This window comes from Zalophus californianus, chromosome 1 (genome assembly GCF_009762305.2).
Source record: "Zalophus californianus isolate mZalCal1 chromosome 1, mZalCal1.pri.v2, whole genome shotgun sequence".
Lineage (NCBI taxonomy): Eukaryota > Metazoa > Chordata > Mammalia > Carnivora > Otariidae > Zalophus > Zalophus californianus.
The window spans coordinates 105734284-105751602 of record NC_045595.1 but is presented as its reverse complement, the minus strand read 5'-3'; the positions used below and the strand labels follow the sequence as shown (position 1 = coordinate 105751602).

The following is a 17319-nucleotide window of genomic DNA, read 5'->3' as shown; positions in this document are numbered from 1 at the left end:
ATGGCTGGAAAAGGAAAGCAGCAAATTCTACCAAATTTTAATTGACAACAAGGCAGCATTTGCATAGCTGAGCTGTGGTACACTGGATGTGGGCTGAAGGCTAAGTTTGTTCCCGCTGAAGAAAATCTTTGCACATTAAAACTGACTCTGAAAATGCCTGTAGAAAACTCAAGATAAACAGGGAGCCCCATATAAATCCTGCCTGCCCTCCTCTCTCAGAGTCAGTAATCTAGGACACTATGCATAAGGTTGTCACTCCCCTGGGGACCTCAATCTCCTGGCCCCAGGCAAGTCAGTCTTGCTCAGCAGATACCCCTGCTCTCTCCAGCAGTTTTAAGCACCACTACTCTCTCAGTGCCCCCAAAAATCCACAGACGTGTTCAAGTTTATAGATTCAATATACTCTCTCCTTACTGAACTACTTGCGATTTACCTGAAGATCATGTCCTATTTCCCATCTCTGTGCCTTTGCTCACACCATCTGCCCAGAAGGCCTTGTCACCTGGAAAACACCCCCATTCCCAAAGACTTTTCTAATCCTACAAAAAAAACTGACCCCTCCCTCATTTGTTCCCAACACCCCACTGAAACTTTTAACTGTCCAGTGAACAGGAGGGTCACCCCTCCAGTCACAGTCCCTCCAGGGCAGGAAGCACGTCTTACACACCCTGGCATCCCTGTACCCCATACCAGGCTTCTAATAACTATTGGCTAAAGATGACTGTCTGGTTACCAGATCCTTTCAACACGTATTTAACTTTTACCATATACCAGACTCTAGGCTGGCATTTGGTGATCAGTGGGGAATGAAAAGGACATGGTCTCTGCTCCACAGAACTTATACTGGTTGGGAGACAGAGCAGATAAGAAACGAATCAAACATAAACTGCGTTGAGTTGCTGAGGAGAAAACAGCACTTCGCAGTGATAAAGAGATTAAGGCAACCAAGCAGCAGGAAGCACCCGTGCAAAGGTCCAGGGGAGAGAAAATGCTGAACTAAGAGGCCACCAATGTAGCTGGAACCTCACCCAATGTTAGCTCTCCCCTTGAGCCACTCATCACCCCATATCCATTCCCCTAACAAGTGCCCTCCTCAGAGCTCCTGCTGACAGGGTCCAGGATGTACAAGCCCTAAACAGCTCCATCCTCAATCTGCCTGCTTCTCCATCTCTCTGCACACTCAACAGGTATCACAGCCAGGATGTGAAATACCTATGCACATATCACACCCAAATCCAGATTCCTAGCTTCTGCTACTATTACACCCTGACCTTGAATCCTGAGAGGCATCTAAGATCGAACACATTCAGAAAGGATCTTGTTCTCTCCATCCCCACCTTCACCACCCTTTGAAAAATATTAAACAAGCTATTTTGTTCCCTACGTCTGTTGGCCTTGGGACCACCATCAATCTTCCTACCCAGCTGTGTGAGCCAGTGTCTCTCCAGGTCCAAGTCCTCTGTGGTTCCCAAGAACTTCCCAACAACAGATCCGTGTGAGGCCAAATTTTCTTCAGCTCTTTCAACCAAAACAACATACTGTAACAGACTGAATACAGAACTAGATGTAAGAATCTAGACATTAAAGAGATTTGCAAAAATGTAAAAACAATGCCACTCTTTTCACTAAATTTTGTTTGTAAAAATAGTTATTGTTCATAACAAATTTTATTTTTTTTAAAGATTTAATTTATTTATTTGTCAGAGAGAGAGAGAAAGCACAAGCAGGGGGAGCGGCAGCAGAGGGAGAAGCAGGCTCCCCACTGAGCAGGAAACCCAAGGCAGAACTTGATCTCAGGACCCTGGGATCATGACCCGAGCGGAAGGCAGATGCTTAACCGACTGAGCCACCCAGGTGTCCCCCCCAAAAAAAAATTTCAACAAGAAACTGGTTTATTACCGCTAAATAGGTATATACTTCTAAAATTTTTTAATTTTAATTTCTAATAAGGTAAATATCAAGATATAACCAACATAAACAAAAGCTCTACGGGATCCTCAATTATGTTTAAGATTGTGAAGAAGCCCTGAGATCACAAAGTTTGGGAACCACTGGCCTCGGCTAAAAATGTTGGTATATTCTTGTACTCCTCTCTCTCTCTCACCTCACACACCCACTTTATCAATTCTGCCACCCAAATAATCTTCTCTTAAATCCTCTCCTCTTTCTTCCCAAGCCCTGTTGGCCAAAAAAAAAGGGCTCCTGAAAGATATCCACATCAAATCTCAGAACCTGTAAATGTTATCTTATTTTGGAAAAGGGTCTTTGCAGATGTAATTAAGTTAAAGATCTTCAGAGGAGATGATCCTGGACTACCTAGGAAGGCCCCAAAACCAGTAACAAGTGTCCGTATAAGGCACACCCCAGGGAGAGACACACAGAGAAGGTCAGGTGAAGACGGAGGCAGAACTCAGACTGAGAGGGCCCCAAAGAAGCCGAGGAAAAGCTGGAGCCAAAAGAGGCTGGAAGAGGAAGGAGGGGGTTCTCCCCTAGAGCCTCCAGAGCAAGCGCAACCCTACCAACACTGCGTTTGGACTTGGCGTCCTCTGGAGCTGTGAGAGAATAAATTTCCATTGTTTTAAGCCACGTGGCTTGTGGAAACTTGTTATGGCAGCATCAAGAAACTAATACATCCACCCTCAGGCATGGAATGTCAGGGACCCGAGCTAGACAAGTCTCTTTCCCTCAATATGACCCTCAGAGCCACTGTCCCCTAAAACTGCAAGCATGCGTCACTTTAAATCTCATTCCTTGAACGTCACACCCTGGAATGGCACCTCAACAGCTCCACTATAACGTCCAAACGCCTCAACACGCCTACAAAGGCCCCCATGACTCGATCCCACCTTTCTTTCCCTCCCCAGCCCAGCTCCCCGCTGTGTATCCCACACCATGCCTCAGGCCCACAGCCCAGAGCACATCCCACATTCCTTCTGGCCTTTTGCACAAGCTGCTCCTTCTTCCCCAAAATTAATTTTCTTCCGCATCCTCAGCCCCATGCACTCCTACACATCCTTTAAGTCCTGGACTCAAAAATCTCCTCCTCTATCAGGTCCTGTCAAAAAAATGGGTCACTCCCTCTTATTTCCACAGGACTTTGTACATTCCTCTCAAAGAATATCTGAAACATTGTATTCCTTATTTACAAGTCTACCACTTCCTCTAGACCAGAGTTTCTCAGCCTTGGAATTACTGACATTTGAGGCCAGATAATCCTTTGTTGGGGGGCGGGAGGGGGGCAGGGGTGCCCTATTCAGAGTCCTGAAGAATGTTAGAAATATTCCTGGCTTCCACCTACTAGATGCCAGGATCAGCATGTATATACACATATGCGCATACACACAAACAACCCAAATTTCTGAAAATATTGCCAATGTCCCTAATGGGAGGGGGGAATCACCCCCAAATGAAAACCACTGCTCTCTACTGAAGTCTTTGGGGGCCCAGGACCAATGCTCCTACCATTTGTTTATCGTCACATTTACTCTCAAATTTTGAGTCCTAGGTTTGGGCCAGGTGCTGTGCTCAAAGCCAGGGACACAGAAAATAAAAGTTTTAAAAGAAAGAAAAAAAAAAATTTTTAAAGGGCACCTGGGTGGCTCAGTCGGTTAAGCAACTGCCTTTGGCTCAGGTCATGATCCCAGAGTGCGAGGATCGAGCCCTGCATCCAGCTCCCTGCTCAGCAGGGCATCTGCTTCTCCCTCTCCCTCTGCTGCTCCGTTTGTGCTTGTGTGCACGCGCACTGTCAAATAAATTTTAAAAATAAAAATAAGGTTTCAGGCCCTATCTTCATGAAGCCACAGTTGGCAAAGGGCCTACAAGGTGCTCAATAATATTGGCTGAATGTTGGGGTGCCTGGGTGGCTCAGTCATTAGGCATCTGCCTTCGGCTCAGGTCATGATCTCAGGGTCCTGGGATCAAGCCCCACATCAGGAGCCCTGCATCGGGAGCCCCCCATTGGGCTCCCTGGTCGGCGGGAAGCCTGCTTCTCCCTCTCCTACTCCCCCTGCTTGTGTTCCCCCTCTCGCTGTGTGTCTCTCTCTGTCAAATAAATAAATAAAATCTTAAAAAAAAAAATACATTGGCTGAATGTCTCAGTTAGTTTGGCATACACACACACACATACACACATATATATGTACATATATGTATATGTGCAGTAATACTTCCCTCAAAACATGGAAAATAGGGTGCCTGGGTGGCTGAGTCGGTTAAGCATCTGCCTTCCACTCGGGTCATGATCCAGGAGTCCCAGGATGGAGGCCCGCATCGGGCTCCCTGCTCAGCGGGGAGTCTGCTTCTCCCTCTGACCCTGCCCCATCTCATGCTCTCTTTCTATCTATATCTCAAATAAATAAATAAAAATCTTTTTTAAAAAATGGAAAATAAAACCCAGGGGCTAAAATTCTTCTCCTCGGGGCCATAGCATTTCATAACTAAGGGGGGGTCCATTTATATAGAACACAACACGTAAGTGTTGCTCCCAGGTAGTAGGCAACTGGTACAACTTGCCTATTTGTATCTCCAAGAGAGCTACGCATAAATAAAGGAACATCTCAACCAAGAAAATTAAAACTAGATGGGATCGATCCGAACACACAGAGCCCACAAAGGCCAATGCCAGAGCTATCTACACCAGAGGCCATAGATAGAGCTGAGAACCTTCCACCACAAAACACAAAGACAATAGTGCCTGAGCCTTCCAGAGTCTTCTTTCCTCTGCCCGAGACCCCATTCAAGATTCTGGCAAGCTCAAAGATCAAATGGTGAGCTAAACAGTCCCCAGCTCTCACAGAGACACTGGGTGCCCCAAAATGCAGAGAAACTGTCGCTGCCAGGACAAGGCGAGGGTGTTTACCAGAAGCAGAGGCTGTATACAGAGGGGAGGCCAAGTGAAGCTGCAAGAACAAATCAGGGCACACAAGTGCTTGACCCAGATCTGCCTAACAAGTCACTTTAACCTCTCTGGGACTCCATTTCCTTTTGTATTAAATGAGAACAACGCATCTTTAAAGTTCCCTTCTAGCTCTAAACATTCCTGGTTTCCCCCCAAAACTGGTACAGACCCATAGAATCTTCCTCTCCAAACAAAACAGGTCAGGGCTCTTCCTTCCTTCCCACCTAAACCCTTTCTGACAGAAATGGAAATAAAACCATTTCCATTTCCTCTAAGATTTTTTTTTTATTTTAAAGATTTTTATTTATTTGACAGAGAGAGAGAGAGAACAGAAGCTGGGGGAGGGGCAGAGGGAGAAGCAGACTCCCCCCTGAGCAGGGAGCCCAATGCAGGACTCGATCCCAGGACCCTGGGATCATGACCTGAGCCCAAGGCAGACGCTTAACCGACTAAGCCACCCAGGTACCCTCCTCTAAGCTTCCAATGGGCACTGGGCAGAATTTACTAACAGACAAGATAAAAGTGCTCTCTGTCTCTTGCTGTATACCCATTTGACCAGAGAGTAGGAGAGTTCTGGAATGTGCATTCTCTGGAAAGGGGAGGGGAAAAAAAAAAAGGAAGGGCTCATGCTGTGATGATTTCAGGTGCCAATATATAAATGAAAAGTACCATAACAGGAGGGCTCCCTGCTCAGCGGGGAGTCTGCTTCTCCCGCTCCCGCTGCCCCTCCCCCAGCTTGTGTTCTCACTCTGTCAAATAAATATAAATAAAATCAAAGAAAAGAAAGAAAGAAAAGAAAGAAAAGAAAGAAAAGAAAGAAAAGAAAGAAAAGAAAGAAAAGAAAGAAAAGAAAGAAAAGAAAGAAAAGAAAGAAAAGAAAGAAAAGAAAGAAAAGAAAGAAAAGAAAGAAAAGAAAGAAAAGAAAGAAAAGAAAGAAAAGAAAGAAAAGAAAGAAAAGAAAGAAAAGAAAAGAAAGAAAAGAAAGAAAAGAAAGAAAAGAAAGAAAAGAAAGAAAAGAAAGAAAAGAAAGAAAAGAAAGAAAGAAAAGTACCATGACAACATCAGAATGCTTTCAGCTCCAGGAAATTGACAACTGGCCCAAAATGGCTTCAACCACGTGGACATCTACTGTTTATTTCACGAGTCCAGGGAGAGGTGGTCCTAAGGTCAGTTCAGTAGCTTAATTTTCATAAAGCCACTGAATTGTCTCCTCTTGTGTTGACTTTTCATTCACAGGCTTGTTGCCTCGTGGGCACAAGATGGATGCCCTAGCTCCAACTATCATATCCTCTAATTACTTTTCCAAAGACAGAAAACTAAGGAGCTATCAGGGCATTAAGAGAGGGCTTTCTTCTCCTGTGCCTGTACTTGTTTCAGTGAGAAAAAATTCTTCAGGAGTCCTAAGGTAGACTTCCACGAAAGCTCTTTAGCCAGAATGAAGTCATATGCTCACCGCGAGCCGCAAGAGACGTTACCTAACCTGAGAGTCTGGCTTTGAAAAAAATTTTTTGTGGGAAGCAGGTAAGGGAATCCTGAGATAAGAACAACAGTCAAGTAGTCAACAAAGTGCCACATGCAACTATACCCAGTAGTGTGCTGGTAAATGTTTAACAACTAGCTTTAAAAAAAAAAAAAGAACCTAATTTATAGCACTTGCCCATTTCCTTGGTGTAAATACTCCCATTATGCCACAGTTCAAGATACCAAAATGATATGAACCAGCGGACAAAATTCTCAAAATCTGAATAATCATTTGGTACATACCTGCTCTAGCACACCACTGAATTTATACCTCACATTTGGTAACAATTTAAGTTTACAATGCTCCTTCACATTCAGAGCAGTCTAGATGATTAAGTAGTCTTCCCCACTCATAGGTGAGGAAAAGGACACAGCACCCCAAATCACACAGTGCAAGTGGCAGAGCTGGCATGCTCACGCAACAGCCCTAACTCCACCCTCACCACACTTCTGGTGGCATCAGGTGCATACATGTCTATCCCTACACCCTACCAGAGCCCTCTGTCTACTACTCAGCTAAAGGGGTTCTAGCTTAGTTTGGAACCAACCACAAAGACACATTCCTGCAAACTCAACCAGAATTACCTAATAATTATTCTTTAAGTCATGTCCTCCAATGACAATAGTAGTGCACAAGTATTTTTACAGCTTGGAATAAAGATTAGTACAAAAAGAAAACAAACAGCCCCAATCCCATCCTTGAGAGATAACAATTGTTTGCATGTGGTTGATAAGCCCTCCAGATTATGAAGGCGTATATTACTTTTTTAGGTAAAAATCATGCTATTTTGTAATATACTAACATTTTTATTATGTAGATTTCCCTAAACAGAGAAGTCCAGAGGACAGTATAATGAACTTTCTTGTCACCATCACCAGCTTCAGACATTATCTAAAGACAATTAAAACTGTTTCCATGTTCCCTTCTCTGTGAGGAATGTGTAGGAGGTAGGCACCTCCCTCTACACTGCCCTTGGACTTCTTCCCTCCACGTGGCTTGCCCCACTCAGACCCTGAGGTCAGCTCTTCTCCAGGCTAAGTCAGCCAGTTCCTTTCACTCTGCTCAGAGCACACTGCTAAAGAGGACCTTTAATCGTGTTCATTCTTACGGACCCCTCCAGTTTCTCTACTCCCTGCCTAGTCAAGAAGCCTACAAGTGGGGTTCAGAACTTCAGTAAAGGAGAACCCCAGAGTACATCACAATTCTTGGCGTTTCCACGTGCACTTCCTCCATCCTACTTCTGCTACATTCTCACGTGTATGCGCACACACACCCCAAGAGGTGCAGGCTGAACGAACACCCTAGGATTCTGTTCACTGTGTCCTACCTGGTGCTCACCCAACACAGTATGCCTTCCAGACTTCACTCCGTGGTACTCTAACTTCCTAAAGGATCACATTTCATCAGCACAGTTGCCAGCCTAAGTGAAAAACACAACAGGCTAAGAGACAGCAGCCGTACCCCAAATCAACGGCTTTACATTGAGTCCCCAAAGAGCCCAGTTGAGATCCCAGGCCTGCAGTCAAACAGAAAACTCCACTGCCCTGAACAAGTCCAAAAAACATCCTCATGGGACAAAGCAAGACCTGCTCCCCGAAGCCCCAGTTTAGCCAAGGGCACACAGGAGGGAGCTGTGGATATTTCAATGGCAAGGCAGGGCATCCTATTCTACTATAAACCATGAACAGCTGATAGAAAACAAGCCTATTCTGGGAACCACAGTTATTAGAACAGAACTTCAGGGGGGAAGGTAGCTAACTCATTTGCACTATTTTGTACCAAAAGGTACTAATACTTCAAATGGTATATTTGATTTTAATACATCAAATGTGGGAAGCGGGTAGGAAATAAGGGGGAAGTCTGGTTTACAACATTTTTCTAAAGATAAAGACAAGCTAAAGCCATTGCTCTCAAACTTCATATATTTAGGAATCACCTGAAAAGCTTGTTTAAAGTGCAAATTCCTCAGCCTCCTTCCCAGAACTTCTGACTCAGCAAGTCTGAGGTGGGCCATTATATCTCCAGGTTTAACAAGCATCTTCGACGATTCTGCTGCAGGTGTTAGCAGACCCTGAGAAATGACAACCACTTGGGTTTCTACTCCTTGGCCACAAAGTTTGGGTAGCAACACTTCTGTGAGCAGCAGGAAGAAGCAGGGCCTTTGACCCAGTGTTTCCTACACTGATTCTGGCCTAAGAGTCTCATGAGACAAAAGTTAAACATACAGATGCTCCTCCCAGAACACTGGTATTCAGGGAGGTCTATGATGGGCCCAGGAGCCAGCCAATTAATCTCAAGAGGACGATTTTCCCCGTTCTCTTCCGGCCCCCCAGGCAACTGGTCAACCCGTCCTCTCTTCCCAGGCAACTTTATCAACATCCTCCCTCTCAAAGATTATAAAGAAATAAATTTTCACCTCCCCTCACCCCACCTCCCCAGCTGTCTCTAAAATAACCATTTTAAGTGTGTTTTAAGAGTTTTACATGCTAACAAGAAAACTAACAGCCTTTGCCAAAATAAAACAAGCACTGGGACAGTTAGATGTTATAAATACAACTGCTCATTAAGAGTTCTGCATTTTATTAATTTCTGCAAGAACTATTTACTGAGCACCTAGTCTAATCCCCGGCACAGGCAGCTCAAAACTGTGACCACCACAGACAAGCCCCGGTTCTCATGCAGTTTACATTCTAGTGTGGAAAACCATGGAGAAAATCAGCAACCATTTCAGTGACCAGCACTGCCAAAACCTATTAACACAAGATAATGAGCTAGCAAGGATAAGGAAAGATGGGTTACAAGGAAGGCTTTCTTGAGAGGGAGTCTCTAAGAGCCAAATGACAGGAAACATGACTACAGGGGCAATCAGGGACAGGAACATAGACATAAAGAGCTGAGCCTACTGGAAAGAGAGAAAAGTGGCCGCTGGTCCTACCGCACAGCCCGAAAGGGAATGAGCAGCAAGTCTGGAAGGGATCACTCAAATCCCAGAGGCCAGATCTCAGAGACAAGGTCTTATGGATATTATAAATACAATGGGAAGTCCTGGGACCCTTTAAGGGAGGGGTTATCCCAATAGTAGTTACCTGAACAGAGCACTGTCTGTGTGCCAGACATAGTTCAAATCTCATTTCATCTTTCCAGCAACCCCATGTGGTAGGAACAAATATGAACCCCATTCCACAAGTGAGATCTGAGTCAAAAAGGCAGTAAATGATGAAGCCAGAACTCGCAGCCAGGTGGTTTGGCTATAGGTGGTGGTTGTGGACGTGAACAAGGGCCAGATGGTAGGGCCTTGAAGGCCTAGGTAAGGAATCTGTTATTCCAAGTGTAACAGAAAGCCATTAGAGGGGGGCTGAGACTTCCTAGCTCATTCCCTTTGATCTGAGTTAAGAGAGGGCACAGCTTCTGGGAAAAGCCCACCACACCCTGCTGAGTTGGCTGCTAAACCAAACTACTGCAAACTCAGCCATATACAGATGCCTAGACCTGCCCTACCTACATCAGGCAGAACTCTCTAGCGTCTACAGAACTGGATGGATGCCTTCTCTCTAGGTCAGGGTCCTTAAAGTGGGGCCCTGGACCAGCAGCCATCAGACCACCAGGCATCTTGTTAGAAATGCAAATTATGGGGCCCTGGCTCATAACTACTGAATCTGAAAAACCATTTGTTTTTAACAAGCTCTACAGGTGATATAGGTCAAGTTTGAGAACACCTGTCTGGGTTATCCACATGCAGACACAACCACGACTACCCCACCCACCTTCTCCAACCCCCACCCCCACTCCTTCCACTACCCTCCCAAGGTTAACTGGACTTGTCCTTGGGCAGCCTCTGTGCTGCACACCCAGCCATCCGTCCCCTCTACTGGTGGGACTCTCAATGGCTGGAAATCTCACTATTGGCCCAAACTATTTTTCTAACTAATTTGACTTCCTGAAAATATTTATTATTCACCCGTTTAGGCCTCTTCTACCCTAGACTTTCCCTAACACCCTTCAATCACCAGATTTCCTCTTTTTATTCATTCATTCCCACTTTCATTCATACATTTCAACAAGTATTCATGGCCTCAGCATCCCAGGAACTAACTACACTAGGTGGCAGGTACTTTAGCGATGCCTAAAAACAGTGCTCATCCCTGCCCTCACAAAACTGACCCTTTAGTGGGGGATGGCAGCATGCAAATAAATACAAAATTACAAATTATATGGTTATACTAGAAAGACCTCTGAGAAGGTCACTGGGTTGAGAACTGAAGGATGCAGAGACAGGCCCTGACAGTATTCGGGTGTTGAATCCATGCCAGACTCTAGTCAGTCTAAATGCTTTCTGTGCATTACTCATGTACTGTTCTAATAGCCCGACGGAACTACAAGAGGGGATACTGAGGGATGGGGAGAATAAGAATATATAAACAGGAGAGCGAAGTTTCAAACCCAGGCAGACTGGCTCCGGAGCTACCCTCCTCACCACAGGCTAAGGTGAGAAAAGTGGGGTGAAATGGATAGGCAGACAAGTGTCCAGGCAGACAGATCAGCATGTATAGAAGCCCAGCGGCAGAGAAAAGTCAGCCTGAAGCAGAAAGGAAGTCGAGCATATTAGTGAAACTGGGGAGCAGTGGACGGATTGGAAATTATGTGGGAACTGGACCAGACAAGATATCCTGAAACGTGTATTATGGAGTACAAGGAAGAAGGGGAAATCAAGGGTGACTCTCAGTTTTCTGATTGTTTTCAAGGCTTAAGGACAGTCAGAAGACAAAGTATTATAACACAAAATATTAAAAAAAAAAATCCCGTGGAGTGCTGATGCAGAGGCAAGCTCTCAAAAAGAATACAGTCAATCAATCAAGCAGGTTAAAGCTTCCAGCTCTCCCCACCCTCCCCTCCTTCTCCATAGGGGAATCTTCATTCAAGGGTTCCAGCCAATCTCCCAGGAGCTGTTTTCCAGGACGCTACTAGCACTGGCTAACAATAATAAAAATCACAGCTATAGTAATAAGAATAGCTTCCACCAGGAGGAGGGTTTTTCTCACACAAATGTAATGTTTTCAAACCAGGGTTCTCAAAATTTTCTGAATAGAACAATTATACTAATTTACAAATGAGAAGTTGTGCAACTTGCCAAAGGCCACACAACTGCAAAGAGGCTGAACCAGAATCCAGATCCAGGTCTGCCCAATTTCAAAGCCCATACTTCCTCCATTAAATCAGCATTTCCCATAATGTGGGACAAAGATCTGTGATGAAACACAACAATGGTTTTAAATGCACAGATAAACTTTTTAAAGTTTTAATAGTTATAGTCTGGTTTTATTATGTATAGCCCTATGTGCGTGCAATATCAGCTAGATAAAAATTTAATATATACACACAATTGGATTCTAACTTTTGCATTACATATGTATATGTGAATCCATGACTTCACGTGTATTGCTGCCTAGGAAACAAAGTTTCTTAAAAGTTAAAGAAAACATTAGAATAGAAGTACAGGTGATACAGGGAGAGGGGAGAACTCTTAAGGCAGAACATAAATAACCGAAGCTTGTGAAACACTGCTCACCACACCACCACCTAAGAACAGCCAAGCACCTGTTCCATATTGTACTCAAATTTGGCTACAGTCACACACAACTTTGACTCTGCTCCAGAGGGATGAAATATTGGCTGCCTTGGGGGATAGGGAATAGCAGAAGAACACAATTTAGCATAAATCCTTCTTAACATAGTATTGGTCTTGACATAAATACTGGTTTGGTGGTCCAAATCCTCTGCTTCTTTATCACACACTTCAATTAAGTCAGGTAAAGCTTTCTTGGGCCTCAGTTTCCCTTTGTCAAAAGGAAGTTATGTAAAATAGGCTGTAAGGTCACTTCCAGTTTTAGAATTCTGTTAACTGTTGCAAAATCCTAAAATCCAAAATTATTTTTTCCAATCAGAGGGGCCCCAATCCTGAATGAGTGACCTGAGGAATAAATGCTAAATAAGCCCACATGGCAACCCAGAGGACCATCCCAAAACTAGGGAGATGCTACTAATTACACTTCCCTCTGGAAAATGTGGCAAGACATTAAAAGATGAGAAAGATGAGCCAATCAGTATCCTTGTCCCCACCAAAACTTTTAAAAATTTCCTGACACTAATTTTTAAGTTACTAATTTTGTTACAGTGGGTCATTAGTGTCTGTTATTTCTAGTCCTTAACAATTAACTTTAATCTGGGTGGAAATAGCCCAGAGAGAAATAGGTGGGGAAGAAATCTGCAAGATCTCATCAATCCCTCCTCGTGTTAGGCCTCAACTGAGAACCACCTGTAAAACCTTCCCCGCTTCAATCTGAATTACTCCACGGATGCTCAAACATGTTTATGTGCTTAAGCCTCTAAAAGGAATGAACTGCCACTCCTTAATTTTTAAAAACATCAACAGAAGTTTAACCAAAACAAGCATTCTTCCTCTATTACTGAAATAGATAGCTTTATCAAAAGGGAAGTCTTAAGGACCCCTCCTGCCTTCTTTACAAAGCCCTTTCTGTGATGTCAGTGGGCCTCCAAACTTTTAATAGAGTTTTTAAATTCCCAGAAAGAAGTTGTGCAATGTGCTCACTTCGTTTTTTTGCTGAAGAAAACAAGAGGATGGGTGGGCTGCAGCTGGCAAACTCAGAAAGCACAGCTGGGTAGCAGGTGATCTTAAAAAAAAAAAGAGGCAAATCCCTGGGCAAATTGTGTAGCCAAGGGTGATCATTATAACTGGAGAGTTGTTACATAATTACTTAACTACTGACAAACACATAAATCGCTATAAAATGCCATGGTTCCTCTAGACATTGAAGCTAGTGTACCTAAGGCAAGAGTCAAGCTTTCTCCAATTTCATTCAAAGAAATAAGCAATCTCGGGACTTATTTCCCTTCCAAGGTAACCCGTCTGCTTTTACATATACAAAACAGCCTCCAGCAATTAAACCAATCGCCTCTAGGGACGAAAATCAGGCTCCCCTTAATATTGATTTTTTTTAAAGGGAAAAGGGGATACAGAAATAAGTACGTTCAAAGAGCTAAATATTTATCACCTCGATAAAAACGACTTCCACTCCAAACTGGAAAATTTTAACAGAAAAGGTCTCCCCCTCACCCCACCCCCCCGTCCCTGCTCAGCTGGCGCAAAACGTAAGACCTGTGTCAGATGCACTGCATTCCAACATTTTTCAAAAAGTTTACGAGGATTTACCGAAGCAGCGGGGAGAAAATAAAGCAGGCAGAAGCGGGGGAGAGCAAGCAAGAGGGTTTTTGCAAAGAGGCACCCGGTGAAGCAGCCGGCGGCGCCGTGCAAGGCCCGGTAACGGGGAAGCGACCCGGCACCCGGACAGCGAGCACCCCAGTGGAGCGCAGAGACTGACAGCCGCTGGGTCTCCGCCGCCGGGGGTCCCCTAGCCCCCCAGCCCGGTCACCGCCGCCTGGCCCCCTCCCGAGCCCTCTCCCCGCAGCGCCGGCGATGCCCACTGGGCCAACTTGGCCCCGGGTCCGCGCTGCGGAGCGCGGCCCCAGCTGCGGGGGAGGCCGCCGGCGCCCTTACCTCCTTCTGCTTGGGGTCCTGCGGGTAGACGTCGGGCGGCCCGAGCCGGGGGCGTTTCAGCGGTCTCTGCTCATAGCTGAGAAGCCCGAAGGCGGCCATGATCTCTCATGTTAACCGGCGAAATGAATGAGAGTTGGAGCTGGAGCAGCCGCCTCTGAGCACCAGGGAGCAGCACTTTGCAGACAGACTCCCTCTCTCCCCCTCCTCGCTCGCTCACTGTGGCGCTGCAGGCAGGAATAAAGCAGGTTGGATGCAGCCGCTGCCCGGCACGCAGACACGCACTGATGGGGGCAGTCTTCGCCGGGCACCCGACTGCGCTTCAGCCCCGGGACGCACCGCTCGGGTGGCGGCGGCGGAGGAGCTGGAGGTCCGCCTGGGTCTCTCGCGGCGCCAGCCTCCCGTCCCCCCACCAACCCTGTCCCCAGGGGGAGGAGCAGCTGATGGGAACGTGTGACTTTTTTCACCAATGGACCCAAACCCACCCCAGCCGGACAGGGGGTGGGGGAGGGGCACGGGAGGGGGAAAAAAAAACTTTTCTTGGCGCCTAGGCGGGTGGCTCAAGTGCTCACCCAAGGTGAGGGTGGCCCTCCAGCCTAGGGAAGAGACTGCGGAGAAGCCCGCCCCCGCCCCTCTTCCACCGCAGGGATCCTTCCCGCGCCGCCACGCGCCCAGCAGACCCCGCCACCTGGGCGCGGACCCGGCCGGGGCGGAGGGAGAGAGGCCTGGCGAGGGGGGGGGGGGGGGCGGCAGGGATGCGGACGGGGAGAAGCGGCCGGTGCCTCCTAGACACCGGCCGGGCTCCGGTGGCGCATCAGCGGCTCCGGTCCCCCTCGGCGGCTCCGGGCAGGCGCCGAGGCGCGCTGCTGGCGGTCGCGGCGGCTGGAGGGGGCCGTGCTCACGGTGGCGCGGGGCCGATTTAACCCTTTACTGCCCCTCCAGAGGCTGGGGGAAAAGGGGGAGGAGGGCTGGCTGTGAGCGCCGACGGGGGCAGCCGGCCCGCGGACGTCTCGGACTCCAGCCCGCCACCTCCCCCCGGCCGCAGCTCCTCCTCCCACCCCCACCCCCCTAACAGTTTACCTGTTGGTCCCCGGCTAGTGGGCAGGGGCCGGCGGCGGCGGCGGCACTCGGGCGGCCACAGCCTCCATGATTCGGGCTGGGATGGGGGGGGGATTGGACTGGATTTTATTTGTGAGGTATCAGTCTCCAGGCGAGCTCCGGGGACACCGCGAAGTTTGCCACTGTCTGGGGGCGGCGGGCCACGCCGGCTCGCCGCCGCCGGCGTTCTCGCCCCCACGGCCCGGGAGCGCGAGCTTCCGAGTTGGCGGACGGCGGCGCGGCGGCCGCACTGAGCATGCCCAGCTCGGCGGCCGGACCGCGGAGGAGTTGGCTGCGAGCGCGCTCCGATCCGCCTCTCCGGGTTTTTGCAGCCGCAGAGCGCGCAGCCCGCGGGCCCCTGCGCCGGGGTTGGTCCTGGGGTGAAACTGGGCTAGGGAGGGGGCGCCCGCAGGACCCCACTCCCGGCCGCGGGCCGCACTGTCCGCTTCGATCTCTCCTCGAGGTCGCTGTCCCCGTGGCCTGGGCCGGAAACCTCACCTGCGCCGGGCGTGTGGAGGGAGGGAGGCGATCCTCCGGGGGAGACCTTGGTCAGCCAACCCACCCGTGCTCCCCGCTCGCTTCGGGGCGTGGGCACCGAGATGCTGGGCCACCTGCCGCGAGCACTGAGAGATCGGAGCCGCGGGGGGCGGGCCTGGCCTGTCCCGAGGGACCCGGCGGGAGGCGCGCCCGGGAGGATGTGCCGGCACTTGTCCAAGAATGATGGCTGCCATTTACGGAGCCCTCCCTTCGTGCCAGGATCTTGACAGTTTAAAGGTCTCCGATCCTTAAAAAATAAATAAATAAACCTTACACGGTTTTACCGTACCCTTTTTATAGACGGAGAAATTGAGTCAGCTCAGTGAGGCCCGGTGACTGTTTAAAGCCACGAAGCTACCTCTGCCTGATCCCAAGTTTTGGACCTATTTTCCACGATTTGGGGTTGGAAGGACTGGGTTCCCCAACTGCCCTTACCTGCTTGTGTCATGTTCCCCACACCTTGAGGAATTTCCAGACTCCCGGTTCCACCTTCTATAAAATGGTACAATCAGAATCTAACCCAAAAGCCTATGTACAGCGCCCGGCATATAGTAGGTGCTCAGATGTTGCCCAAAATCTAAATATCTACTTACCTCAGCTGACTTGAAGCAAAAGGGAAGGAAGAAAAAAAGGTAGATAAGAGGATGGAATGTGGTAGAAGCCAGTTTCTCACTCTTGACCCTGATCTGTTAGCCCTTCTCAAAACAACCTAAGGCCAAGTCAGACCTGTAGTTTTTGGTTTCTTTACTCAATGTAAGCAGGTACTTTTAAAGAACAGTTTGCCCTCCACCAGGAGGCATTTCCTGACCACTTTCTGCACCCTGCCCCAAGGGTTTTTCTTCCTAATACCCTGGGTCTAACTTGAACGCTGAACTTGCCCTTGTCATAAAGTCATCTGTCAAATCTAACTTTCTCTCTTGAGAAAAAGGACAGTTATCTAACTTTATGAGGAAAATTATCAATGATAACAAAAAGCAGGAGAAATGGTATAATGAACTTCCAAATACTCATCTCCCAGCTATGGCAATTATCAAAGTTTTGCTATTCTTTCATCTTCCCCACCCCAACACATTGACATGTACTAAAGAGGACACTGTTATTCATTGTTGCAACTTAGGTACACAGCCTGCAACACCACAGGGTGGGCACTCAGTGGTTGGGTGGGTAGGTATGTGGGTCCACAGATCACTGGGTATACTTTGGGGATACCTTGCACTGACATTCCAGTCTGATAGGAGATGTAACCTCAATTCCTCCTTAGGAATACCTAGGCAAGAGTCTCTAACTGGCCTCCACAGAGGAAAAAGTTTTGAAGCTCTCAAAATTGTATACCATAAAGATTTTATTTGAAAATCAAAATGTATTAGTACTGTGTCCCTAGTGTTTAGGGAAAAGAGCCCCTGGTCTCCCTTCCTAACTCCCTTGTCTTGAGACAGTCTGGCATGGATTCTTTGGCTCTCTCAACATGGGAGGGGAAAAAAGTTTTTATGCACTGAGACACTAAGTCAAAAATCATTCTTTCACTACATGGACTTCCCATAGGCATTTGGCTCCATCATCTTGGCACTTGTGTTCTTCATGCTCCAGCCCCATCTACCAATCTAGCCTTTTCCTCCTTAATCCCTCATCCCAGTTAGCTCTCAATCCTATTTCCAAGCGTGGAATTCCCAGGCCTTAATTTTCCAATAGCGACCT

The 17319-nt window shown here is 47.5% G+C and overlaps 1 protein-coding gene across 4 annotated transcripts in view; it reads right to left on the bottom strand.

Annotated features, from left to right (window-relative positions):
• MED12L (mediator complex subunit 12L) overlaps nucleotides 1-15315 on the bottom strand; it is a 316798-nt gene extending 301483 nt beyond the window's left edge. For 3 of the 4 annotated variants that reach the window (XM_027583927.2, XM_027583929.2, XM_035727727.1), the window contains exons 1-2: nucleotides 15070-15315; nucleotides 13993-14216 (exon numbers count right to left, since the gene is read on the bottom strand). In XM_027583927.2, the coding sequence (XP_027439728.1) occupies nucleotides 13993-14091 (99 nt within the window). In that variant the 5' untranslated portion in view covers nucleotides 14092-14216; nucleotides 15070-15315. Of the gene's footprint in view, nucleotides 1-13992; nucleotides 14451-15069 lie in introns of those variants that run through there. The other variant, XM_027583928.2, reaches the window with a different exon arrangement.
• Between the last annotated feature and the right edge of the window lie 2004 nt (nucleotides 15316-17319).